This window comes from Leopardus geoffroyi, chromosome A1, assembly GCF_018350155.1.
Source record: "Leopardus geoffroyi isolate Oge1 chromosome A1, O.geoffroyi_Oge1_pat1.0, whole genome shotgun sequence".
In the NCBI taxonomy this organism is placed as follows: Eukaryota; Metazoa; Chordata; class Mammalia; order Carnivora; family Felidae; genus Leopardus; species Leopardus geoffroyi.
In genome coordinates this window covers 140,912,759-140,939,949 of record NC_059326.1, presented here as the reverse complement: position 1 = coordinate 140,939,949, position 27,191 = coordinate 140,912,759, and the positions used below count along the sequence as shown (strand labels likewise).

Below are 27,191 nucleotides of genomic sequence, written 5' to 3'. Positions count from 1 at the left end.
TTTTGAGAGAGAGAGAGAGGGAGAGTGCGCGCACATGCATGCAAGTGGGGGAGGGGCAGAGAGAGGGAGAGTGAGAATCCCAAGCAAGGGGTCCTTGCTATTTGTGCAGAGTCTGACCTGGGGCTCGATCTCACAAACTGTGAGATCATGACCTGAGCCAAAATCAAGAGTAGGATGTTTAACCGACTGGGCCACCCAGGCGCCCCAACTATTTTTCTATTTAAAGAAAAAATAATGACAGGTCCTAGCACTAGAAAATCACCAGTTGGCAGTTTCTTTCATTTACTTAACAGATATTTATTGAGTGTCTACTGTCTGCCAGACTGGGACATAGATACTTTTGCAAGCAAAATCACTCTCACCAGGGTCATTGATGTCTTTGATCATCTCTACCATGGCAAATGTAGTGGCTAGTTCTCCACTGTCATCTTAACTTCTCCTCTCAGTGGATTTGCCCTCTTTCCTTCTTCAAATACTTTCTTCTCCAGTCTTCTGAGGCACCATACTCTCCTGGTTTTCCTTCTGTCTTCCTGGCCATGCCTCTGCTGTATGATTTGCAGGTTTCTCTTTTTCCTGACAGCTAACTGTTGGATATTTCTTCTTCCCTCCCTACATTCTCATCCTAAGTGATCTCTAGGCCCATGGCTTAATATCATCTAGATGCCAATGACTTCCAAATATGGATCTCTAATTCCACTCCTTACCCTGAGCTCTGGACTGGATCATCTATCCAATTGCCCATGTAATATCTCCACTTAGATGTCCAGTAGGCATTTTAAATGGAGCTATTTGGGTGGGAGGAAGGGGAGGGTGGGTGATGGGTATTGAGGAGGGCACCTTTTGGGATGAGCACTGGGTGTTGTATGGAAACCAATTTGACAATAAATTTCATATATTGAAAAAAAATTAAATAAATAAAATAAAATAAAAATAAATAAATAAATGGAGCTATTCTCCCCAATGTCCCCACACTAAAGCTGTTCCTCTCTCAGTCTTTCCCATTTAGTAAATCGCATCATTTGCTTGACCAAAAATCTAAACATTAGAGACTATGTTTGGCTGCATGTACAGAATTCGGCTTAACCAGAGAACAGTCATTCTTTTTTCACACAATAGGAGGACCAGAGACAGGCAGACCAGGGCTGTGCAGTGCCTCCTCAATGACAACAACGTCCCAACTCCTTCTATCTTTTTCTTCACTATCCTCATGGTTGCAAGCTGGCAGCCTCACTTCCAGCCTCACATCTACATTCCAACGGAAAGACAAGGAACGAATTCACAAGGTGAAGGTATAGAACCTGTATGGAAATAGCAAAATTCCCAGGAGACTTCTGCTGGAGTCCCATTGTCCACAACTGTGTTACAAGCTCCACCTCAGCTGCAAGGGAGACTGGAAAATACAGCTTTTTTAGCTGGGAACATTGATTACTAGCCCACACAAATCAGGGCCCTAATACATGGAAGAAAAGGAGAACATTCATAGGATAGGCAAGAGCAGTGAGTGCTCTATTGCCCCGCGGTGCTCTCTTTTCTGACCCTTCCTCACCAGTCCATTGGCACGTCCTACCACTCCCACATCCAAAACACTTAACAAATTGATCTCCATTGCTTGAATCCTGACCTGGGACACCATCGTCTCTCACTCAGAACAAAGAAGGGCCTCCTAACTAGTCTCTCTCTTCCACACTGGCCCTCTCTGTAGCCCTTTCTTCAAACAGCAGCCAGGGTAAGTGTTTCCACGCACAACCCACCATTTTCTTTCTAAAATTCTCCGAGGGATCTGCCACAGTCTAGGTTGCCCCGGGCAGATGGTGAGTCAAGGATTTGCATGCGAGTCAGCTATTTGAGAGGGGCAGAGACACAGGGTGGGCGTGTGTGGTGAGACAAAGAAAAGGAGGTAGGCCAGAGAAGGTGTGATATCAAGCCAGCCTCCCAGGGCAGGCAACTGAAGCTTAGCCCCAGGGGAAGCCCTGGGAAGTGGTATAAAATACGTGCCCCAGAATTAGGGGACCCAAGGAGCAAAGGAAGCTACTTACACACCAGCCTTCAAGAGCTGCTGGCTTCAGCTCTTGTGGCTTGAATACCTAGCTCTGAATATGGCGCCCTCTCCTGACCTATCTCACTGACAAAGCCAGCCCTTCTGTTTATCAGCCTTTCTGCTTACAGACCTGCGCAGCTTCTTCCCTGTGAAGCAGAATCACCAGAGGGTGGGAGAGCCACCTCTTTTCATTCATGGGATAAGAAGTTCCAGATACAATTTCAGGGTGAGAAGTGTCTCTTAGAAGTGTGCTAAGCTTTCGTCTCATTTGGAAGTGGTGAAATTTTGTGACCCTTGCTCTTTGACAGACACAAAAAGGCATACAATGTCCTTAATGGGACAGGAAGATTTCGAGCACGCCTATAAGATTTGGAATATTTAAATCAATATATTCAGGTACACACCATTTAATAATGCTAGCAATTAGTTATATGTATATTATTTCTATTAATGGCATTACTATAACTATAGGTCTGAAGACTGCAGATAAACAGGAAGCAAATAACCATGGATAGATTTCTGCCCTTAGGTCAGCTTACTACTTATCTTTACTTTCCTTTCTTCTTCAGTTGTTCCACAAAGTAATCGTTACAAGCAACTGTCAGAGCTGCCACCATGACCACGAATTCATTAAAATCCACTTCGTTGTCCTTATTGGCATCCAGATCCTGCATTATCTTATCAACCAACTGGGGATCCTTCCGGCACTAAAAGGAAAGAGAACGTTACTAACTCCCAGGCTTTGAGGTTCATAATGAAATTGCGTTGTCCTTTTATTTACACTAAAGTTTTAATTTCCATTTCAGAATCTAAGGGCAATTTCCAAGAGCCCATTTGCAGGTAGATTTAAAACAACCACCAATTCTAAATGAGTCTAGCCTTCTGCCCCAGGGCCATATAATTCTGGCCACATAATTCTGGCTCAGGCCATATAATTCACACCTAGAAGAGCAAACAGCATCAGAGTGAGCTGTTGATCCTGAAAATGCACTTATGCAACTTCAAAGGTTGAGGGCCAGAACAGGAGACATGGAACAAAGCAGGCTTTAAAGCCAAAAGGGGATAGTAAGTGGCTCTACCATTTACCAACAATGCGACGGTGAGCAAATCACTTAACATTTTTTAATTTCCTTATCTATAAAATGAGGAAAGTATCTCCCCACAAAGTTGGGGCGTACTTCAACACCAGGTTGCTAGATTTAGTAAATAAAAGTATAGGACAGCCAGTTAAATGTGAATTTCAGATGAACAATAAGTAATTTTGTAAGTATTTCCCAAATACTGCGTGGGAAGTAGATTATTTTATCTGACAGCCTTACTTAGCACAACACTTGACAGACACACACAAAAGAGGCACCTAATAAAGTATACATCTTGTAAGGAGGACTGCATTTTAGGGGCACAAAGTACAACACGGAGCCCAGAGAGGGGTCAGGGTCCAGAAAGGGTGGGACTAGGAAGCACTCACTTGTCCTATGATTGGTAGTTGATGAGAAAAAATTTTAAGTTTATTTATTTCTTTTGAGAGAGAGAGGAGAGAGAGCAGGGGAGGGGCAGAGACAGAGGGAGAGAGAGAGAATCCCAAGCAGTCTGTCACTGCATCATCAGTGTGGAACACAAGGTGGGACCAGAATTTGAAAAAAATTTGTTTTAAGTTCCTGGGGACTCCTAAAATCACTAAAAAGGTACTGTGGAGAATTACAGTGTTAGGGGCGCCTGGGTGGCTCAGTCAGTTAAGCGTCTGATTCTTGGTTTTCAGGTCATGATCTCATGGTTTGGAGAGTTCAAACCCAAGTCAGGCTCTAGGCTGGCAGCAAGGAGGCTGCTTGGGATTCATTCTCTCTCTCTCTCTCTCTGTCTCTCTCTCTCTCTCTCTCTCTCTCTCTTCCTCTCCCTCTACCCTTCCCCCCACCTCGGGCTGTCTCTGTCTCTCTCAAAATAAATAAATAAACTTAAATTGTTTTTAAAGAATTACTATGTTAAAATTTTTTTACTTTAGGGGTGCGTGGCTGGCTCAGTCGGTAGAGCATGTGACTCTTGATCTCAGGGTCATGAGTGCAAACCCCACACTGGGCATTGAGATTACTTGAAAAAGTATTTTTTAAATTTTTTTAATGTTTATTTATTTTTGAGAGAGACAGAGACAGAGAGACAGAGAGCGAGTAGGGGAGGGGCAGAGAGAGAAAGAGACACAGAATCTGAAGCAGCTTCCGGGCTCTGAGCTGTTAGCACAGAGCCCGATGTGGGGCTCAAACTCGTAAACCGTGAGATCGTGACCTGAGCTGACTTAACCAGCTGAGCCACCCAGGTGCCCCTGAAAAAAAATTTTGACTTTAAAGTTTTCCTAAAGAGGGCGGAGGAGAAAAGAGTGTTGTGATTACAAACACTAGAGTCTTAATACAGGGTTTGGACAAATAACATCTTGCCAGGGCAGCACGTTGTTCTCCAGTCAATTCAAGGCAGCCCCATAAACATCAGAGTAAAGTTTTCCTCAGAAGGGAAGAGCCCCCAAACACTTCATTGTAAGCCTTCACGTGTAGATTTATCAACTCCTGGCTATTTTGAGATGTGAATCTCTTTGCTACCCAACTGGTCACTGGCCAGACACACCCTTTCTGTCACCCAGAATCAGCCTCTGCTTCCTGACAAAGCTAAGTATTTGTCACCACAGCGTGAGGTCCCCCGGGCTTCATTTCTGGCATAATACACAATATTAATTTTATAGACAACTAGACAAAGCCCCAGGGGTAACTAGGGCCACTAGTTATAACCAAAACTCCTGGTAAAACTAGCTGCTTCTTTGCTGCCCAGGAATGTTGAATAATTGAGGAAAGCCTAAATATCATTTACAACCCTGGGAAACCCTAGCCACAGGCGATATGGAGAAGGGTCCATGCCTACATCCAGCCGACTCTGCAGCAACACAGGGGTTAGGGAGGCCCACCCCTCCTAAAGACATGAAAATCAGTGCGCAACTTTTGACTCCCCAGAAAGTTGTGACCTCCCAAATGCTTCACTGCTAATAGCCTGCTGAGGACAGGAGGCTTACTGATAACATCAATAGTAGATTAACACATATTTTATATGTGATAGGTATTATATACTGTACTCTTACAATAAGAGAGCTAGAGGAGAGAAACATTAAGAAAATCCTAAGAGCGGCGCCTGGGTGGCTCAGTCGGTTAAGTGGCCGACTTCGGCTCAGGTCACGATCTCGCGGTCCGTGAGTTCAAGCCCCGCATCGGGCTCTGTGCTGACAGCTCAGAGCCTGGAGCCTGCTTCAAATTCTGTGTCTCCCTCTCTCTCTGACCCTCCCCCGTTCATGCTCTGTCTCTCCCTGTCTCAAAAATAAATAAACGTTAAAAAAATTGTTTTTTAAAATAAAAATTAAAAAAATTAAAAAAAAAAGAAAATCGTAAGAGAAAATACACTTCCAGGAGGATTGCACTGTAAAAGATCCACAGAGAAGAGGACCCACGCAGCCTAAACCTGTGTTGTTCAGGAATTGACAGTACACAGAAAACCAAGGCCTCTACTGTTTGCTTGCCTGGCTTTTGAATCTCAGTGCAAACTGCACTGTTTAGGGGCACCTCGGGGGCTCAGTTGGTTGACCTGCCGACTTCGGATCCGGTCATGATCTCAAGGTTCCTGAGTTCGAGCCCGGCATCGGGCTCACTGCTGTCAGCACAGAGACCGCTTCAGGTCCTCGGTCTCCCTGTCTCTGTCCCTCCCCAGTGCTCTCTGTCTCTTTCTCTCAAAAATAAACATTAAAAACAACCCAAAATCAATCGCACTGTTTGTGGCAGAGTGGTAGGAGACCGTACGGGTTACCCTTGCATGTGTAAGCTGCCACTCACCGAGAGGAATTCCGTGAGCTCTTGCTGCAGGAGCATTTTCAGTTCCCCCTTGTTGAGCTTGAATCTGTCCCCCTCCTTGCAGGAGTACTGGTGGAAGATTCTAATCATGATGTTCATGGCAATCTCCAGCTGAGTGGGCATGTCAACCTGATCACTTCCAGAGACTGGCCACCACACTTGGGGGAAAAAAAACCACTTGTTCAAAAGAAGCAGATGGGGAAGCCTCAACCCATGCATGAGAACAGAATACTGCCTCCCCCAATCCTCCCGCGCCACGGAGGACGCTCGCTAGGCCGTAATGCTCTTCAGTTAAAGCGTCTGTGCATCTGGGGCAGGCTGCGAGGAGACCTGTGCAGGTGAGTTTGCTCCTCTCCAATCTCCACTCCCCCCAAAGCTAGCAGTTCCAGTGGGTTCACAAGTTAGCAATCAGACACAAATTGGGTCGATAGTAAAACACAGATTTAAAAAAAATAAATCAAACGTAGATTAAAAATAAATAGAAGGTGAAGAAAATACCCAATTTCGTACCTGTTCCCCCAGGGCACAACTCGGCAACAGGTGTTTATCATTAAACTCTACTCTTTAAATCCGGGTTCCACCTAGGCACGCCTGTTCCCCAGAAGACAAAAGTTACCAGCAAGGAGAGGTTCAAATGGAAGGGCCTCTGGGTCTGTTTTTAATCATCAGAAGGAACAGGTGTGCTCTGTTGCCCCGAGGGCCCTCAAGGTAGGGCGGGCGCCCAGTGAGCGTTAGATGAGAAGGCCAATGAGAGGCAAAGAGGAAGCCTTCAGTACCCTCCCTGTGGGGAATATGGGTAGAACTCACATTCAGGTGCTAGGAAGTTGGTGCGTGGGAAGAGCTTTAAAAATAGAGGAGCAAAGAAGAAACCCTGGCTCAAACCTGTAGACTCCTTAGCAGGGCCAAGAGCAAGGTCAAGGGAGTAAACAGAGCAGACTAGTTAAACGAATGCAATGGATGCTTGTATAGCTGTAAAAAAAAGAAGAGAGAGAGAACGAGGAAGCTCTCCATAAGCCAAGTTAGAAAGGAACAAAGCAATCCTAGCTGTGTAACAAAAGAAAATAACCCACAAATTGCACGAATATATATGCATATATACTGGCATTTGCCCAAGGAGTCACTGAAAAGATGCATAAGAAATAGAAGTGGTAGCTATAAGGAGTTAGGGGAAAGAGGGTGGGACAGACTGGCTGGGAATAAGAGTTCTTATTTATACATTTTCGGCTAATCTAACTTTTCAGTTATAGGAATGTATTACCGAGTCAAAAGACTGAAACCGAAAAAAATCCCAGGAGTGCCTGGGTGGTTGAATCAGTTAAGCAACTGATTCTTGATTTCAGCCCAGGTCATGATCTCAAGGTGTGTGAGATTGAGCCCCAAGTGGGTTCTGCCCTGAGCACGGTGCCTGCGGTGCCTGCTTCATATCCTCTCTCTCTGCTCCTCCCCTGCTCTCGCTCACTTTCAAGGAAGCAAAGAAGGAAAGAGAAAGAACAAAAGCCCAGAGCAGCTGTGTCTGTAAGAAACCACGTGAGGCAGGATTCCAAGTCAGAAAACTCAGAGAAAAAAGAAAAACTAAAGCCAGAAATTGGCTACTGTGCTTTTAAACACTGCCTGTCTTCTCAAGACTGAAATTCAATTATATAAAAAGCAAAATTTATATTTCCTTTCAACAAGCCTGTTGGGACGGAGCCTCTGCCAGCCCATCCCCCTCCCTCTTACCACCCACACACTCCACTGAAACCTCCCTGGAGCTCCCCCGGGGAGGTTCTCACTAAACAGATACCTAAAGTCCAATTTTCAAAAATATTTTTAAATTAGTGTTTTATTATTAAAAGAATGTCACATATGCTAAAATCATAATATTTTCAATACTCAAGAGTTTGAAATAGAAGTAAATTTCTCTCTCCACCATTCCCCACCCTTGTCCCTCTCCATTAACACTTTCCTGGGTGAGGGGTGCCTGGGTGGCTGACTTGGTTAAGCGTCTGACTTCGGATCAGGTCATGATCTCACGGTTTGTGGGTTCAAGCCCCGTGTTGGGCTCTGTGCTGACAGCTCAGAGCCTGGAGCCTGCTTCGGATTCTGTGTGTGTGTCTCTTTCTCTCTGCCCCTCCCCTGCTCATGCTCTGTCTCCCTCTCTCTTTCTGTCTCTTAAAAATAAATAAACATTAAAAAAATTTAAAAAAAAAGAAAAAAGCAAGAACTTAAGCACATATTACTTATATTAGTTATACTATGGCAATATTATTATGTATTATATTATGTTATATTATGTTATAATAACTGATGCAAATTACTTGACAACACTCAGGTGAGAATCATTTCTTATAATGTTCTTGTGTAGGAAGACCCAAAATAAAAAAGCTGCCAATGTTTTCTGAATTCTATGTATGCAACACAACCCCAATAAAAATAACAAGAGTTGCACCAAGGGCAAGGTTTATCTGTCACGTTTACACAGGGCCTGGTGTAACCAAAATGCCTGATAAATATTTGAATATATGTAGGTACATTCATCCAGTGGAATAATATGCAACTTTAGTGAAGATTGGGATAGATCCATGTAGTGATATAAAAAGATTTCCAGGGGCACCTGGGTGGCTCAGTTGGTTAAGTGTCTGCTTCACCTCAGGTCATGCTCTCACGGCTTGTGGGTTCAAGCCCCGCGTCAGGCTCTGTGCTGACAGCTCAGAGCCTGGAGCCTGCTTTGGATTCTGTGTCTCCCTCTCTCTGCCCCTCCCCCGATCATGCTCTGTCTCTGTCTCTCTCTCTCTGAAAAATGAATATTAAAAAAAATGAAAAACAGATTTCTAAGATACGTTAAGTGAAAAAAACAAGGCGTACCACATGTTGAGACTATCATGTACATTTATTTGTAAGGGTACATATATAATATGTATCTTATATAAATTGTGTGTGTGTGTGTGTGTGTGTGTATATATATATATATATATATATTTTTTTTTTTTTTTTTTTTCCTGTAAGGATAATAGCAGCTGACACATACATAGCACTTACTATGTGGCAGGCACATATTTGAACTCATGTAATACTTTCTGTTAAGTAGGTACTACGTTATCCCATTTATACAGATGGGGAAACAGACTGTGGTAACTAACTACCCCAGGATCACACAGCTTGTGGCAGAGGTGAGAGCTGAAGCAAGGGGGTCTGAGCTTCTCAGCATCATGATCCTGCCTCTCCCCCCAAGGAAAGCATTTTTGTTTGTTTGTTTTTAATGTTTATTTATTTATTTTTGAGAGAGAGAGAGCAAGAGAGAGCAAGAGCACAAGCTGGGGAGGGGCAGATAGAGAGGGAGACACAGAATCCCAAGCAGGCTCAAGGCTCCCGGATGTGGGGCTTGAACACACAAACTGAAAGATCATGACCTGAGCTGAAGTCGGACGCTTAACCGACTGAGCCACCCATGTGCCACTTCTGTCACTATTTTTAAATACCAGTTGATCTCGCCCATTTCTCTCCATTTTTCCCCACCTTGGGACTTCATAATTTTGATCTCTATTACCAAAACAGAGGTAGCTTCCTTTCTGTTCTCTCTACTTTCTGTTCTCCATTTCCATTTCCATTCTGCTGTCAGACCAGTTTAGCAAAAGCACAAATCACGGCCCTCACCCCTGCGCAGTCAAAAGTCCCACCTTGCCTAAAAACTGACCAAAATGCTGTGCTCTCATTCTTCCTTGCCTTGGCACATTCTGGAAAGCTCATTGTGTCTATTCTTTGAAGCTCAGTTCAAATATCTCCTCTTGGAAGTTTTCCAGCACTTTCCCAACTTTGAACCTCCCACTTTGGGTAGATGCCCACCTGTCTTCTTATCCACTGGAGCATCTCTTTATCGTTTTTATCATTTCATTTAGCACACATTCCTATAATCACTTTTTTTTTTAGCCTGCTCATATAGTCTCCACTCTACGGACCATGAATGAGTCCTTTGATGGCAGATTTGATATCTGGTTCATCTCTGAAATGTTAGCACCAATTCCAACAATAGGAGGGAAATGCTCAGAAATCTTTGCTGGTGGATGGATTAATGAGCAAAGGACCCATAGTGGGAAACTAAGATCTTCAAAGATTTCAGCCTTGTCTAGTTTAATTGTCTAAAGATTTGATTGCCTTTACTTCATATAAAAAACTTTTGTTTCATCAAAGGGAGAGACAGAAAATAGTCATTTCAAATAATATAAGCAGTTTGAATTTGGAATTAAATACTTTCAGATTAAGTTGTTGAAGTTAATAAATGCACTAAGTCTTACAGAGCACGTATGTCTCAGCAGTATTATATTTAAATCATATTCAACCACAAATGAATTTACTTGGAGAATTCAGATGGCAGGCAAAACTCTTAATGGAATATATATGTAAAATTGTCATGCTATAATCTGATTCGAGAGGTAAGAATGTGACCTCTGTCTTCTTTGCTCTTGGGATTTAGAAACAAGGTGGTTTCTACTTGGTTTCTGCTTGGTTTTAGCAGACCTAGATATTTCTTTTGGTACATGCTGCCCCTTAGCGTTAGGCTGTAGGACTGCATCTGGAAACACTCATTCCCAGAATGCGCTTGAAATTGTGTAAGACTCTTGGCCCTTCAGCAGGCTTATCTGTGATGTAAGCCAGCCTCAACCTCCACCCTCCAGGAGCCTTTCAGAAACAAAGATAATGTCAAAAGGACTCGGTCAGGCTAGGAACGCAAATTTACAAGTGACATGAAATCCCAGGGTGGGCAAGGAAGACACATCTGTTTAAGTCCCTTTACATATTCTATTCATTATTACAGTTTTACTTTTCAATCTCTGGCATGAGTCATAACCCTTAGGGCTAAAAGGTATAATTGTGCATCCAAGATGGTGTGCAAAGAATGAGAAAAATGGAAATTTCAGATCTGGGGGAGTTTACAAGTAAGGGCTATTTTGGAGGAAAAAAGTACAAGTCCACAGGTAGGAGGCAAAAAGAGGAGAGTTGGTTTAAGTGGGGCCATGGCCCAGGAGTCTAAAAGAAAGGAAATATGTGAAAAAAAATAGGCCATCATATTAACTGGGACACCACCCAGCCCCCCAGGCTGCTGAACCTGCCACAAAATCCTAGGAGGCTCTGCCTCTGGGGCCAAGGCCAAAGTTATGCAGGAGGCCAAACTGCCTCCTTGCAAAGTTTCCAGTTTTGTCCTTTAAAAAAAATTTTTTTTTTAATATTTATTTATTTTTAAAAAAGAGCAAAAGACAGAGTGGGGGGGTGCGGGGGGGTGAGGAGTAGGGCACGGAGGGAGACACAGAATCCGAGGCAGGTTGCAGGCTCCAAGCTGTCAGCACAGAGCCTGACGCCGGGCTCGAGCCGACGAACTGTGAGATCATGACCTGAGCTGAAGTTGAACGCTTAACCGACTGAGCCACCCAGGCGCCCCTTGTCTTTTTGTTTAACCTGATTCAAATGGTCTGACATTTTCATAGCTATGACATGGATGAAATCTATGATTACATGCGTGTGGGAGGGAGGGATTACAAGGCAGCATGAGGGAACTTTTGGGGGTGATGGATATGGTCATTGTCTTGATCGTGGTGATGATGTACACATGTCAGAATTTATCCAAATATACCTTTTAAATGTGTGCTTTAGGGGCACCTGGGTGGCTCAGTCGGTTGGGCGGCCGACTTCGGCTCAGGTCACGATCTCGCGGTCCGTGAGTTCGAGCCCCGCGTCGGGCTCTGTGCTGACAGCTCAGAGCCTGGAGCCTGTTTCAGATTCTGTGTCTCCCTCTCTCTGCCCCTCCCCCGTTCATGCTCTGTCTCTCTCTGTCTCAAAAATAAATAAATGTTAAAAAAAATTTTTTTTAAATAAATGTGTGCTTTATTATGTGCTCCATTATAACTCAATAAAGCTAGTCAAAGAAACTTTCCCAGAATCACATAACTAGATTACAGCATGCTGACGTTCAAACCCATGTGTGTCTGACAAAAATAAAGAAATACATAAAATTATGCAGCCATTTAAAATTAGAATTAGAAAGACTGAAGAAAAAATAAACAGAAAAAAGAAAAAAAAAGAAAAAACTACAGAAATGCAAAAATATTTTTCCCAGCACAATAAATGACAGTAGCAAAATAACCATATGTGTGCATCATGGAAAAAATCTGCATACATGTAGAAGAGAAGGAAAATACAAATAGTTTTAATAGTTATCTAATAGAATTATGGATGCTTTTTAAAAGTTTCAACGCTACCATTAAATTGTATTTTCAATTAAATATCAATTATAATTGTATAATATCTAAAATTATAATCTATCTCCATATTAGGCAATGTCTTTTAAGGTGCAATGTTGAATTTTAATACTTAGTATATAAAATTCTAGGTTCAAAATGATTATGCCATTTGTTTATATATGCAAGAGAAAAGATAAAGGAACTACGCAAAAATGTTAATAGGAATTTTTGAAGGTTTTTTTTTCTTTTTTCTACATGTGTTATTCTTGGTTTTGGTAATTTTAAATCTTCGGTAATAGCTCTTTTTACTTTTATAACTAAAAAAATGCAATGGAGTGTTTTAAAAATCATGGAGTTGACAAAGCATTTGAACCACCTAAATATAGATTTTTGGCTGTACTATCCACTGACTTTCCTCAGGCACTTTCGAGTTTGCAAAGCTCTTTTTACACACACTATTAAGCAGCAAATATTTTCCCAGTGCTAGATAGAGTCCATGAGAAATTACATAATTCAGGACAAATGCTCAAATATTACTGAAAAATACATTATTAAATACCAAACCAACCATAAGGTACATAAGTGGGCCTCCTTCTTCATGAGAAGAAAAGGACAACCTCAAGTTAATGCCCTTGAACTCCTTTTCCTTTGACAAAGTTTTTTATTCCAAAGTTGGTTTAAGGATCAGCACGTGGGTTCACTGTGGAGGGTGGGGGGGGAGGGGCTGTCCTGTTTCTCATTCTTCTGAAAACAATTAGGACAATGATGTGAAGGGCAGGGGTCCCTTGAGGAACCAGGAACCGTAAGGAGAGCTGTGACTGCACATTTCTCCTCACCCTTGTGGTCCAAAACAAACAAACAAACAAACAAACAGACAAACAAACAACAACCCAGAAACAAAACAGGCTTAGGAGACTGGCCACACATTTCTGCCAGAAAAGTCTGTCTCTGCTCCAGGAACTGTAGAAAGATTCTTCCCCTTTCTTTCCCTTTAAGGATCTCTCCTACCTCCCTCGGTTCAAGGTGTATCATATTTGCTGAATACCTGCTGAATTCAAGATATGTCATCTTGCCCTCTACCTGAAGACTAAAGGTAACAGTAAAAAAGAAGAGGAATTCTAGGAGCAGCTGGCTGGCTCAGTCAGGGGAATATATGACCCTTGATTGCGACGTTGTGAGTTCAAGCCCCACACTGGGTGTAGAGAGTACTTACAAATAACATCCTCCTTTTTCTGTTACAAGTCAAACACCTATTTCCCCAGATGAAATGAGGAGATTTTTACAATTCGCTTCAAAATAATTCAGTGGCTGGGAGGTAGGTGGTTTGGTGGGAAGTGGGTAGAGAAGACATTGAACCAGACTGGCCATGAGTCCATTTTAACCGGTGAAGCTGGGAGCTGGGTACATGGCAGTTCTTTAGTCTACTTTTTTAGTCTCTATGTTTGAAACTTTCCTTAATAAAAAGTGTGCATATACGTATAGACACATACATAATCCCCACCTTTGTCAGCATGAGAAAAAAAGTTAATACTGCAATTATTTCACCAGAGAAGTGACTTAATGGCACTGAGCATATGAAGGATTACTGATAGAGAAGCTGTGACTTTTTGTCCCTGCTACACAGAGATAAAGAACAGCTTAAACATAGTAAGGGCAACAAGAACCTCCCCAACGATGAAGGCTGTTAAACACTGAAATAATTACTAGGAGAAGATAGCTAAGGAAATTCTTTCACTGCAAATAGAGATTAAAACAGAGTTCTTTACATGATGGGTAAGCAGAATATTAACGCTTGTTGGTTGCCCAAATTTATTCTGGGGCCAAAGGAGGTGGGTGAATCTTGATGTGAACCTTAGCCAGTCACAATGACTAGACTGGAAAAAAAAAAAGCAGGTAGAATAGAACGCGTTTGGACAAGTGGCATGCATCTATTCCACAGGTCTGAACCTCAGCTTGTTTATTGTCTAGCTATTAGGAAGCCCAACAATTACACTTCCAATGTCAGCCGAAACCACAGTCCTTGTCTGCCAGGATGCTGAAACAAGGTCCCACTGGTAGCCAGTCTTCACAATGGCACCAAAATGACTTTTGTCTCCTGTATTCACCCCTTGGTGTTCGTCCCCTCCCACACTGAGCATCACTGATCCGTGTTACCAAAAGGATATTGTGTGTGACTTGTAAGACTAGGGCGTAAAAGGGGTGCCTGGGTGGCTCAGTTTGACTCCTGATTTTTGCTCGGGTCATGATCCCAGGGTGGTGAGATTGAGCCCCATGTTAGGCTCCGTGCTGAACTTGGAGATCATGGAGTCTGCTTGAGATTCTCTTTCTCTCTCTCTCTCTCTCTCCCTCTGCCCCTTCCCCCTACCTCGAGCACTGCGCTCATACTCACAGGCACTCTCTTTTTCTCTGTCTCTCTCAAAAAAAAAAAAAGCTTAGGGCATAAAAGACATTGTGACTTCTGCTTTGCTTCCTGTTAGATCACATGCCCTGGGGAAGTCAGTTACCACGTTGTGAGGACACCCAACAAGCCCCATGCAGAGAGATCCTTGTGGCAAAGAACAGAGGCCTTCAGCCAACAAGCATCACCAACCTGCCAGGCATGTGATGAGACTCCTTAAAAGGGGATCCTCCAGCCACAGTCAAGCCTTCACATGACCGCAGGACGACATTTTAGGAAACCCCAAGCCACAACTGCAGCTACATAGCTCCCAAATTCCTGTCCACAGGAACTACATGAGATAATACATATTTAAAGCAAAATTTTGGGTAAATCGTTATGAAACAATAGACATCTATATAGCTTGTTGGTTAAAAGTTTAGTCTTTTTTTTTTTAACGTTTATTTATTTTTGAGAGAGAGTGAGAATGGGGCAGGGGCAGAGAGAGAGGGGACGGAGGGTCTGAAGCAGGCTCCGCGCTGAAAGCAGACAGTCCAATGTGGGGCTTGAACTCACTAACATTGAGATCATGACCTGAGCCTAAGTCAGCCGCCTAACTGACTGAGCCACCCAGGCGCCTCCAAAATTTTAGTCTTTTTTACATGACTCTTCAGAAAAATGGTGCAATGTAAATAAATATGTGCCTTCTATTATAAGTTCTCAGAAATACACACGTAAGAAAGGAAATTCTCATATGTGGTCTCAGAATGGACAAACTCTTACAGGAGGGGGCAATGTTTCCCATTTTCCACAGCACTTTTCTCCACAAAGCAGAAGTGAAGATTTAGGGGGAGGAACAATGCTGCAAGTGACCTCCTTGAATAGCTTAATAGAGTTACTACAGGGCTTTTAAAAAATTAACAGTTTAACCGAAAACCGCTGTTTCTGATACTGAAAACATCACCTCAGATCACAAAGCAGCACGGCTTTCTCACTCCTCAGCATCATCCAAGCAATGTCTGCTTAATAAAACTTCTCTGATTTCCAAAGTTCACTCAAGTGAATTAGTACTTCTCAGTTGTCGGTTTTTGTGATTCACAACCCAGAACTCCAAAAGCTTCCTAGCAGCCCCTCCCCAGCTTCCCAGAGTGAGAAGCTGAGAGAACAAGGCCCATCCCAGAGTCTCCAGGGAGAAAGGTTTCTCCCTCCATTCTAGCCTCCTCCAATAAACGGCAACCCTAAAAGTTTTCTGTTTCTGAAATTTGTTCAGTAGCGTAATGTCATCTTTTTTATTCTCTGCCACAAATGAGGTTAGAGTTCCTGGTATAGACACAGCACGTATAGGGGCTGCAAGTAGCAGGGACTGTAAAGTCAAACAGGGCAGTGAACGGCCTCTGGTGCTTATCAGCCACAGAGGGAGGAGTTCTCTCATCCAGCCAATTCTGCCATGTGGTTTTGGACATCATTCTTAGAAGAATCACCTCAAGCATTGTTTACTTACAGCTTTCACGAGAGTTAAAAAAATTTTTTTTTAAGTTTATTTATTCATTGGGGTGGAGGGCAGGGGCAGAGAGAGAAGGGGAGAGAGAGAGAGAGAGAGAGAGAGAGAGAGAGAATCCCAAGCAGGCTCTGCACTGTCAGCATTGAGCCCAATGTGGGGCTCAAACTCATGAACTGTGAGATCATGACCTGAGCCAAAACCAAGAATCAGATGTTTAACCGACTGAGCCCCCCAGGTGCCCCTCGCAAGAGTTTTGAGAGCCAGTCATATTTATTTCAGTGTAATCCTTTTCTGTTTCAGCAGCTACTCTCAACTTCCATAGCTTGCCATTAAGAACCCTGAGTGGTTTGCCCCATTCAAGACAGACTCTGCTAAACCGATAAAATCTCCATAGAGCCCTGCCCTTGGTCCAGAAAGCAGCAAACTCTCCAAAAAGAATAGGCCTGATAGACTGGATTTGCCAGTTTCAGGTTAAGTTACAAACTTAGGCAAAGCTGCAGAGCCTAATTATGGTTGCACCTTTCTAGACCACTAGATTCCCTGGAGTTTGGTGTTTGCCTTCATGTGACTAAGACTCCTCACTTTCCAGCAGAGATGGATGGGGTCCAGGGCTTGAAGATCCTGCATCATTTTTTTGGGGGGGAGGAGGGACTTTAATACATATGCCTCCAAAAGACGTGGACTCCAACAAAGTTATTTGCTCATTTTCAGCAAGCAAACTCCTCCTTTTCCCAGCAGCTCAGAAATAGATTGGTGGTGGTAAAAGTTGCTCAGATATCCTAATCTTAGTCAACTCTGAGCTCCCAAGTTCATATAATAATGATATATTTCTCCTACCTTGATTTGGCTCTCAATACATGGACACCATACGCTTTAATGTTTACTTTTCTTTAGCCAAAGCAAACCATCTGGTTACAATTGAAAATTTTTTTAGATTTTTTATATTCTATATATCCACCAAGTTGAGACATTTCTCTTTACAGCCTATAGCCTTAGCAGGTTCATTTCCTATGTATCATCCCTGTAAAGGAATAGGAGTTGAAAAACTCCCATACTTACTCACTTACATAGTTTTTTGTTTTTTGTTTTTTAATTTTTTTTTTTACATTTATTTATTTTTGAGAGACAGAGTGAGACAAAGTGAGAGCGGGGGAGGGGCAGAGAGAGAGGGAGACACAGGATCGGAAGCAGGCTCCAGGCTCTGAGCTGTCAGCACAGAGCCCAACGCGGGGCTCGAACCCACAGACCGTGAGATCATGACCTGAGCCGAAGTCGGACACGCAACCGACTGAGCCACCCAGGCGCCCCTATAAACATATAGTTTTGAAATAAAAGTTTAGGGGTTACTTGTGAAGAATTTATGTTTTTAGACTTGGGAATGATTAGCCTCCACCCTGGTTATCATTGCCCTACGATGATAACACAGTGGATCTCAGAGGAATCAGCCATTTCCCCTCACCTTATTCTTGGCCTGACGTTCCCTAAGCCAATCTGTGCCATGATTTGACTGGCAAGAGAAGATGGCTGAAGACTGAGAAGGAACAAAAGACCCTTGGAAATCCCTGGAGTTTCACATACTTTTGGAACTTCATTTCGATTGCTTCAAGAGAGAGGCTCCACCCTCTTTATACCTATCAAAAGATGACTGACAGATTGAAACCGGTCCTGGCTGTTCTGTCTTTTAGCAAGCAAAATCTTTATTGCTTCAAATTCTGGATAGATAGGAACTTCCATTAAGCCCTTTTAAAAACTGGCTAAAGAAAATGGCAGGCAAAAACCAACAAAAGATGTTCCTAGGAGCTCATGAAGTTATATTTTATTATAAACAATTTTTATTTTTTCTAAAAACCTTAAGTAAGGAAGTTTCTTCGAGAGACTCTAGGTTTGATTATTAAAAACAAGAATGGGATGGATCAAGAGAATTTTTATCTAACGAATCCATTTCAGAGAGAGGATGTATGGAACCCCAGATTTCATTTGAGATATGCAAGTCCTATATTGGTTGGCTGTATTTGACACTGTTTCCCATTCCTGCCTTCTGAAGGCTTCTATTCTTTGTTTCCATGATCTCTTACTATGAGGCTTTCCCTCCAACCTCTAACTCTTCTTCCTCTGTGTCCTTGCCTCTAAAGGAATCTTGCCTTCTAATGTCTGCCCTTTAAATGTGGGTATTCTCCAGTGCTCTATGTGGTCAACACAGGCAGTTTCATCTACTATGATGGTTTCACCTTCAGGCTATAAAATTCCAATTCCCAAGCATACTTCCTCAACCCTGACCTGAGATCCCTGAGAATCGTATCAGTGCTGTTTTACTTCCATTCACCTACAACACAGACCCACAACTTCCTGTGACATGCCAATGTTTTGCATAGCCTAGCTACTTGCCTATCACTTGTATACTTACACTTCCGGGAGGAGAAATTAGATCACGAATTTTATTGCTCTTTCTTTGGACTTGAATTTGTTATAGGCTATACTAGTTAGAATGCATTTTGGGGCGCCTGGATGGCTCAGTCAGTTAAGCGTCCGACTTCAGCTCAGGTCACCATCTCAAGGTTCGTGGGTTCGATCCCTGCATCGGGCTCTGCTGAATGCTTGCTCAGAGCCTGGAGCCTGCTTCGGATTCTGTGTCTCCTCTCTCCGCCCCTCCCCTGCTCGTGCTCTCACTCTGTCTCTCAAAAATAAGTAAATGTAATAAAAACAATTTTTTTTAAAGTCATCTCTATGCCTAACACGGGGCTTAAACTCATGACCCTGAGATCAAGAGTCTCACGCTCCACCTAATGAGCTAGCCAGGTGCCCCATCATCCTCAAAAATCTTAAGAGGAATTGGGGCGCCTGGGTGGCGCAGTCGGTTAAGCGTCCGACTTCAGCCAGGTCACGATCTCGCGATCCGTGAGTTCGAGCCCCGCGTCGGGCTCTGGGCTGATGGCTCAGAGCCTGGAGCCTGCTTCTGATTCTGTGTCTCCCTCTCTCTCTGCCCCTCCCCCGTTCATGCTCTGTCTCTCTCTGTCCCCCAAAAAATAAATAAACGTTGAAAAAAAATTAAAAAAAAAAAAATCTTAAGAGGAATTATTAGCCCTGGTTTACAGTTCTTTAAGCTGAGGCACAGAGTGGTTTCATAGCTTTCCCAAAGTTGCTGCAGCAGTGAAGTGAGGATTTGAACCCAGGGCATCTGGTTCCAGAAGTACTTAATGTTTACCACACTAGGAGGCATAAAGAGGGGAGGGAATCTATCTCCAGCAGTTTCTTGCCAGACTCAGGGCCTTCCCACTCTGTTTACTCAGAGATTTATGGGCTGTGAATCATAAATTACAGTTCTTCCTGCTTTCCCTCATAAGGAACATGCCTGCCAAGCCCTGAGTCTGGATTCGCACAGCCACAGAAGCTTCCTCAGACCTGTGCGATTCCCAGCCAGGGCTCCTTACTGCCCCAGCTCTCTGAAGGAAGACTGCTCCCATCACCATCCCCTGAAATTTAGATAAGAGCATTCTCCTTACCTCATCTCTTCAGAATGCAGCTGGAAGATTAAAAAAAAAAAAAAAAAAAAAAAAAAAAAACCAAGGTGGAAGATTCTTGTTTCTAAATCTAGTAGTTGGAGTGTGAGGGGGGAGGGCTTTGGGCCAGAGAGGAGGGGTTGAGGAGCACAAACAAGGGCAGGAAGCAGTTGCCATGGGGCTTCCTCTCTAAAAGGTGACCTTACCTTGGCCACAAAAGAAACACACACACACACACACACACACACACACACAGAGCCCATGAGCAGCCTGATGGTGGGTTCTGATAGGCCCCTTGTCCTGCAGATAGTCTGTTCTGGCTCCTGTAACTATCCTGGCATCCTGCTTAACTCTCACCTTGAAAACTCCAAAGTTCCCGGGGCACCTGGGTGGCTTAGTCGGTTAAGCATCCAACTTCAGCTCCAGTCATGACCTCACAGTTTGTGGGTTTGATCCTCGTGTCCGGCTCTCGGCTCTCAGCACAAATCCCGCTTTGGATCCTCTGTCCCCCCTCACTCTGCCCTGCTCACGCTCTTTCTCAAAACTAAATAAACATTAAGAAAAAAGTTTAAGCTCCAAAGTTTCCTGTTCCTGGCCAGGCTGCAGGATCCAGAAGCACTTTCAAGGTACAGCTTGGGCTCCCTAGATCTGCTCAAGAGATTTAACTTAATCTGTCTTCTCAGACATGTCACGTCATGTCTTGCTCCTGTCTTGTCAGGTGCCAGTTTAATTCCTGTCCCAGGAAACCACAGCAGCCATGTGCACTCCTCCTCAGAGCAGCCAGCACTGGGAATGTTTAGACCATCAATGCTGGGTGTAAGATCTCTCTCTCTTGGCCTGAAGAATGACTATCAAAAGAAGAGAGAGGGGAGGGGCGCCTGGGTGGCGCAGTCAGTTAAGCATCCGACTTCAGCCAGGTCATGGTCTCGCGGTCCGTGAGTTCGAGCCCCGCGTCGGGCTCTGGGCTGATGGCTCAGAGCCTGGAGCCTGTTTCCGATTCTGCGTCTCCCTCTCTCTCTGCCCCTCCCCCGTTCATGCTCTGTCTCTGTCTGTCCCAAAAATAAATAAACGTTGAAAAAAAATTAAAAAAAAAAAAAAAGAGAGAGAGGGGAAGGCACAGCTCAGGAAATGTCCAACACACAAAACACTATCTTGAAAAAAGCAACTCCAACGTAGGTTCTGAAGACTGGAACCTCTCTCTTTCTAAAATAACTATTCTACCCCACCCAAAAATGGAAATGAAGAGGATCTACCCTGTATCAGGGGACATTGAATGAATATCAAGTAGGTAATTTAAAAATGACACAAAAAGATATACTCATGATTTATCACATGCTCCGACCCAGGTCTATAAGCATCCCTCTACACATGCTGAAACTCACACTCAGGATCTTGCCTTGAATAACAAACCAAACTCAACATCCCTGATATGATGAGCTACTACAGCAGCTAATATGGAAGCCTGAGCTATGGCTGTGGCTGGGGAGGCTACAGATACGGCTGCTGCCACCCGTGGTGCTATGGAGGATATGGATTCTCTGGCTTCTACTGAAATTCTGCCGCAAGTGCCCAATATCTGAGGCCATAACAGGGTTATCCAAATCTGACTACAATAATCAAACCAGGGGCGCCTAGATGGCTCAGTCAGTTGAACGTCTGACTTCAGCTCAGGTCATGATCTCACGGTTCCTGAGTTCGAGCCCTGCGTCGGGCTCTGTGCTGACAGCTCGGAGCCTGGAGCCTGTTTTGGATTCTGTGTCTCCCTCCCTCTCTGCCCCCCCCCCCCCAATAAATGAACATTAAATTTTTTTATATATAATAATCAAACCAAACAATATCATTCAGGATCAAGCCAAGATCAAAAGCATTTTGCATCTAAGATTTTAGGAATATTTATCACTTTATAATGGTCTCCTTCGTGTCTCTTGCTTTCCTTTACTTGTGCTTTTATAACTGAGATTTCTCTATTCCTTTTGCAATAAATTATCTTAAGTTAAAACAGCAGAAAAAGAAAGAAAGGAATGAAGGGAGGGAGAGGGAAGGAAGGGGTGGAAAAGAAAGAGGGAAGGAAAGTTAAGAGGATCCAAACTGTAGAATCACAGAATGATAGGCATTCTAGGGAGATCAGAACGAATGTGTAGGAGCAAAAGGCACATGTGAAATGTCCACATTGCCAGTTAAGGATGAATCCTGTTAGAGTAGAATTCCCAGGCACAGCCAGACAGATCCAGATGGTGGTCGGGGGTGAAGGGGGTCCTGTTCTCCGTTCTTCCCTGTCCTTAGAAGCATACTGACATCACCATGAGAAAGCAAAGCCATACGAATTTTACTATTCTTAGCTGCTTCCCATTAAGTGCAAAATGAACAGCTGTATAACCAGAGTTCTTGGTCAACAGAGCCTTTGAATCCTGTAGTATGCTTTTTAAATTGTCAATGGAGTACAGTTAACAAAGTCCAGAATGGGAAAAACTACAAACAACCTGTTTTCTTCAACAAGTACATTGCAAAGGGGAAAAAAGATAAATGGAGAGACTTAAAAGACATAAATCAATTGCAATGTGTGAGCTTCATTTGGATTCTGATTCTTTTTTAACTAAAAAAAAAAAAAAAAAGAAACCAATTAGAACATCTGAGACCAGTGGAAATTTGAACACTGACAGGATACTTGATATTAAGAAATTGCTTTTTGTAAGGCACAATTTTTAAATTCCCTATTTTTTAGAGTACTGAAACATTTACAAGTGAAATAATACGATTTCTGGGATTTGCTTCAGAATAAATGAGATAAGGAGGTGGATAGAGTAGAATTTAACAATAAATACTGGTCATTAGGACTGAGTGATGGATACATGGAACTTCCTTTTACAATACACCATCTGTGAGGGAACAAAGTCCCCCATAATTAAGTTTTTAAAAAGTAAAATGAAAGGAAACAGAATTCTAGTTTTAATTAACAAAAACTATTATTGAAATAAATACCCTCATTTCCCTCCTTGCCTTTCAATTTTTTATTTTTATTTTTATAATTTTTTCCTTCAATTTTTTTTTTTAAATCACAAATTCTGACAAAGCAGTCATATTTTTAACAAAATCTCCCATCTGCAAGTATCTTTGGTTGGAGTGAAATTCTGCCACCAATAAGAAATAGACACAGCCCCCTCCAGGTGCCCAAGTGGCTTCTGAAAGAGCTCAACACAAGGCTTGGCTAAAACTACTTTCTCTGGATTAACTAATTAAGTCTACCCAGTGCTACACAGAAGCTATAATTAAACCCTTTTGTGTACTTAAGTCATTCACGCAGGCTACATGGTGAAACTGGGGTGAGGAACTTGGAACCCAGCCAGGACGTGGCAATTTTGAGAATGAATCCCTTCTCTGCAGGTGATGGTGAGCTGCCCAGGACCCAGGGCTCAGACTTCAAGCTCTTAGGTACCAGCAGTAGTGACCACAGGCCTGTTCTCACATTCTCCATAAAAGAATAATAGAGAACGTTCTAGAATAAATGACTTTCCAAATAGAACAGAAGTTTTCTGCAACCCACCCAGAAAAGTAATTTAGATGTCCTCTCAGAGATAATACAAACAGAAATGGGACCAAATTGACCCAAGGCCAGAACCTTTCAAGTGTCACTGCCTTATTGGTGAGAAGGAGGTGGAGAAAAAAATACCAAGTAAATACAGGAGTAAAGACAGTTCCTGCTCTCAGCACAGAGCCCGCCTCAGATCCTCTATCCCCCTCTCCCTCTGCCCCACTTGTGCACTCTCTTTCTCTCAAAAATAAATAAACATTAACAAAAAAATTAAAACTCCAAAAGTTTCCTGTTCTTGTCTAGGCTGAAGGACCCAGAAGCAGCTTCAAGGTACAGCTTGTTCTTGCCTGTCCTTAGAAGCATATTGACATCACTTCCAAGTTGTTCAGACTGACAAATATTTAAGACTGTGGAAACTCAGTGTTTACAGCAGTGTGGGCAAACAGACACGCACTGCTGACAGATATATACATTGGGGCAAAATCTCAAGAGGGCAATTTATCATGACCAAAATTATACATACCCCTGGGACACTTGGCTGCCTTAATTGGAGCAGTGTGAGACTCTTCATCTTGGGGTTATGGCTTTGAGCCCCATGTGGGGTGCAGAGATTTCTTAAATAAACAAACCTTTAAAAAATATTACGCATACTCTTTGACCAAGAACTTAAAAAAAAACACAAAACCAGAAATTATACTTCTAGTAATACGGTATATCCAAAGACACTCCTACCATCAACAGTTCCCGCTCAGGGCACCTGGCTGGCTCAGTTGGTAGAGCATGCATTTCTTGATCTCAGAGTTGTGAGTTCAAGCCCCACAATGGGTGTAGGGATTGCTTAAAAATAAAATCTTAAAAAAAAACCCACAGAAACCAAACAGTTCCCTGTCTACTGAATCACACTCATCAACATAGTCTAAAGATAACAGAGGGGCACCTGGGTGGCTGAGTCAATTAAGCATCTGACTCTAGATTTTGGCTCAGGTCATGGTCTCCTGGTTTGTGAAATCAAGTCCTGTGTCAAGCTGTGCGCTGACAGTGCAGAGCCTGCTTGGGATTCTCTTTCTCTCCCTCTGCCCCTCTCCTGCTTGTGCTCTCTCAAAATAAATAAACTTAAAAAAAATAATAAAGATAATAGAATCCCTCTCATTGCTTGTCCTGCCCCACAATCCTCCACCCCCTTTCCCAATTAAACTTGCTATACCAGATCATCGGTCACTACCGTGTCCACTTCCTTCTCATTCTTTCTTATTTTTTGTTTTTTTTTCAACGTTTTATTTTTTTTTATTTTTGGGACAGAGAGAGACAGAGCATGAACGGGGGAGGGGCAGAGAGAGAGGGAGACACAGAATCGGAAACAGGCTCCAGGCTCTGAGCCATCAGCCCAGAGCCCGACGCGGGGCTCGAACTCACGGACCGCGAGATCGTGACCTGGCTGAAGTCGGACGCTTAACCGACTGCGCCACCCAGGCGCCCCTCATTCTTTCTTAAATACACACAACTGTGGCTTCCTATCCCCACCATGTGACTGAGACTGGTGATCTTGTCAAGGTCACCAATGTTCTCCATGCGGTAAGACCCACTGGGTCATTTCTCTGTTCTTATATCTCGACCTCTCAGTAATATTCCACATGGTTGACCACGCTTCTTTACATCCTTGGCTTCCTTTCTTTGGACTTTCTTCCTGCCCCAGTGGCCCGTGCTTCTCAGTCTCTCTCTTTTTTTTTAAAGTGTTTTCATTTATTTGGAGAGAGAAAGAGAGTATGCGTGGGAGGGGCAGGGAAAGAAGTAGAGAGAGAATCCCAAGCAGGCTCTGTGCTGTCAGTGCAGAGCCTGATACAGGGCTTGATCCCATGAACTGTGAGATTGTGATCTGAGCCAAAACGAAGAGTAGGATACTTAACTGACTGAGCCGCCCAGGTGCCCCCCCTTCTCAAAGTCTCTTTAACAGATTCTTTTTTTTTTGCTCAAAAGGTAAGTTCCAGGGGTGCCTGGCTGGCTCAGTCAGTAGAGCATGTGACTTTTGATCTCGAGATTGTGAGTTTGAGCCCCATGTTGGATGCAGAGATTACTTAAAAATAAAAACTTAAAAAAAAAAAAAAAAGGAAGTGCCAAAGGCCTCTGACCTAGGCCTGCTTCTCTTCACCTATAGTCTCTCCCCTAGGGCATCTCACGAAGTCCTTTACTTTAAAAACACTAATGGGGGCACCTGGGTGGCTCAGTTGGCTAAGCATCTAACTTAGGCTCAGGTCAGGATCTCACAGTTAGTGAGTTTGAGTTCCCCATTGGGTGAGCTTGAGCCATGCTTCTCTCTCCCTCTCTTTCCCTCTCTCCCTCTGCCCCTCATTCACCTGCGCCCTCTCTCTCTCTCCCTCCCAATCAATCAATAAACAAACAAACAAATAGATAAATAATAAAAATGCTAGTGAGGGGCACCTAGATGGCTCATTGGGTTGAGCATCTGACTCTTGATTTCGGCTCAGGTCAGGATCTCACGGCTTGTGGGTTTGAGGCCAATGTTGGGCTCTGGGCTGACAGTGTGGAGGCTGCTTGGGCTTGTCTCTCTCTGTCCCTCCCCACCTCACATGCACTATAAATACATACATATATATATACATACATACATACATACATACATAAAATGAGCTTTGGGCATAGGCATAGAGTTTGCTTAAACTAAATAAAAAATAAAAATGCTAATAATATGGCAAAGACTCACCATCCCTGATCAGTTAAAAAAAAAAAAAAGAATCCAGATTCAGATATCCAAATGTCCTACTCTAGTTTTTGTTTTTTTTTTCCTTTTCAACCGTTCTAAATGAATGTCTAACAGGCACCTCAAACTCAAGATGTCAAGGCCAAAAGAGAACTCTTGACTTTCAAGCCTCAAACTTGTTTACTCCTAATTATTTCACCATCATCCATTAAGAAAAAAATCTAGGCATGATCTTCAATTCCTCAATTCCTCTCTTCCTCACATATGTTGACTTAACAACTAAAACACAGTCCAGGGGCACCTCGGTGGCTCAGTCAGTTGAGTGCCTAACTGTTGATTTCAGCGCAGGTCATGATCTCATGGTTTATGAGTTTGAGTCCCACGTCAGGATTTGGGCTGACATTGCAGAGGCAGCTTGGGATTCTCTCTCTCTCTCTCTCTCTCTCTCTCTTTCTCTCTCTGTCCCTCCCTGGTGCTCTCTCTCTATCTCTCTCTCTCTCAAAATAAACTCAATCAATCAATCAATCAATCAATCAATGGCATTGCAGCTTCCTACTTGTCCTCTTGGGGCATATGAAGCCCTCCTTTGTGTTAGGAGGCCACTCAAGCAGACCTGTGGAAAGGCACACATGAAGAGGAACAGAGGCTTCCTGCCAACAGCAAGCACCAACTTGTGAGCTCTGTGAGGGAACCACACTGGAAGTGGATCCTCTAACCCCAGTCAAGCCTTCAGATGACTGCACCCTTATAAGATCTCAAGCCAGAACCTTCTGGCAAAACTGCTCCTGAATTCATGACCCAAAGAAACTGTGAATGTTAGTAAATCCTTATTATTGTGTTAAATCACCAAGTTTTCAGGTAAGTTATTATGTATACATAGAACTAATACTCCTCTTTTACTTAAAAAAGCATATTGGTACACATGCTTATACATGCATATAAAATATGTTAAAGGGTACACAAAGGGAGTAACTCGGTTCTGACACAGTGTGTAGGGAGGGAGTATGCTCACTTTTCACTATATGCTTTTATATTCTCAGGTTTACTTAATAGAATAACATTACTTTTATAATTTTTAAAAATTTAGTTTTTGAAATGTTTAAGCAAAACACTGTTAAGAGGGATAAACCACAATGGTGGCCCTTTTCAAGCCTTTTCATCCTTCATATTTTCCTTGACTTTGTCCTACTCTCAACACCTAATTTTGGGATAGGCTAAAATTCTGTAAATGCTTTCCAGTGGCCCAAATACTGGAGGATTGGTTTATTTTGTCTTTCTTTGTTTGCATTTATTGACTTGTTTATTTACTTACTTATGTTGAGAGAGCGCATGAGCACATGAGCAGGGAAGGGGCAGAAGGAGAGAGAGAAAGGGTCTCTAGCACCCTCTGTGCTAAGCACAGAAGCTGATACAGGGCTCAATCCCATGACCCTGGGATCATGACCT

The 27,191-nt window shown here is 43.1% G+C and overlaps 1 protein-coding gene across 3 annotated transcripts in view; it reads right to left on the bottom strand.

Moving 5' to 3' along the window:
* Window positions 1–276: 276 nt before the first annotated feature.
* The window catches only part of S100Z (S100 calcium binding protein Z), a 48,303-nt gene continuing 21,388 nt past the window's right edge, over window positions 277–27,191 (bottom strand). Inside the window, exons 2-5 of one of the 3 annotated variants that reach the window (XM_045496132.1) lie at window positions 6,796–6,882; window positions 6,424–6,504; window positions 5,896–6,071; window positions 277–2,745 (exon numbers count right to left, since the gene is read on the bottom strand). In XM_045496132.1, the coding sequence (XP_045352088.1) occupies window positions 2,587–2,745; window positions 5,896–6,036 (300 nt within the window). In that variant the 5' untranslated portion in view covers window positions 6,037–6,071; window positions 6,424–6,504; window positions 6,796–6,882 and the 3' untranslated portion in view covers window positions 277–2,586. Of the gene's footprint in view, window positions 2,746–5,895; window positions 6,883–27,191 lie in introns of all 3 variants that reach the window. The other 2 variants (XM_045496124.1, XM_045496117.1) reach the window with 2 other exon arrangements.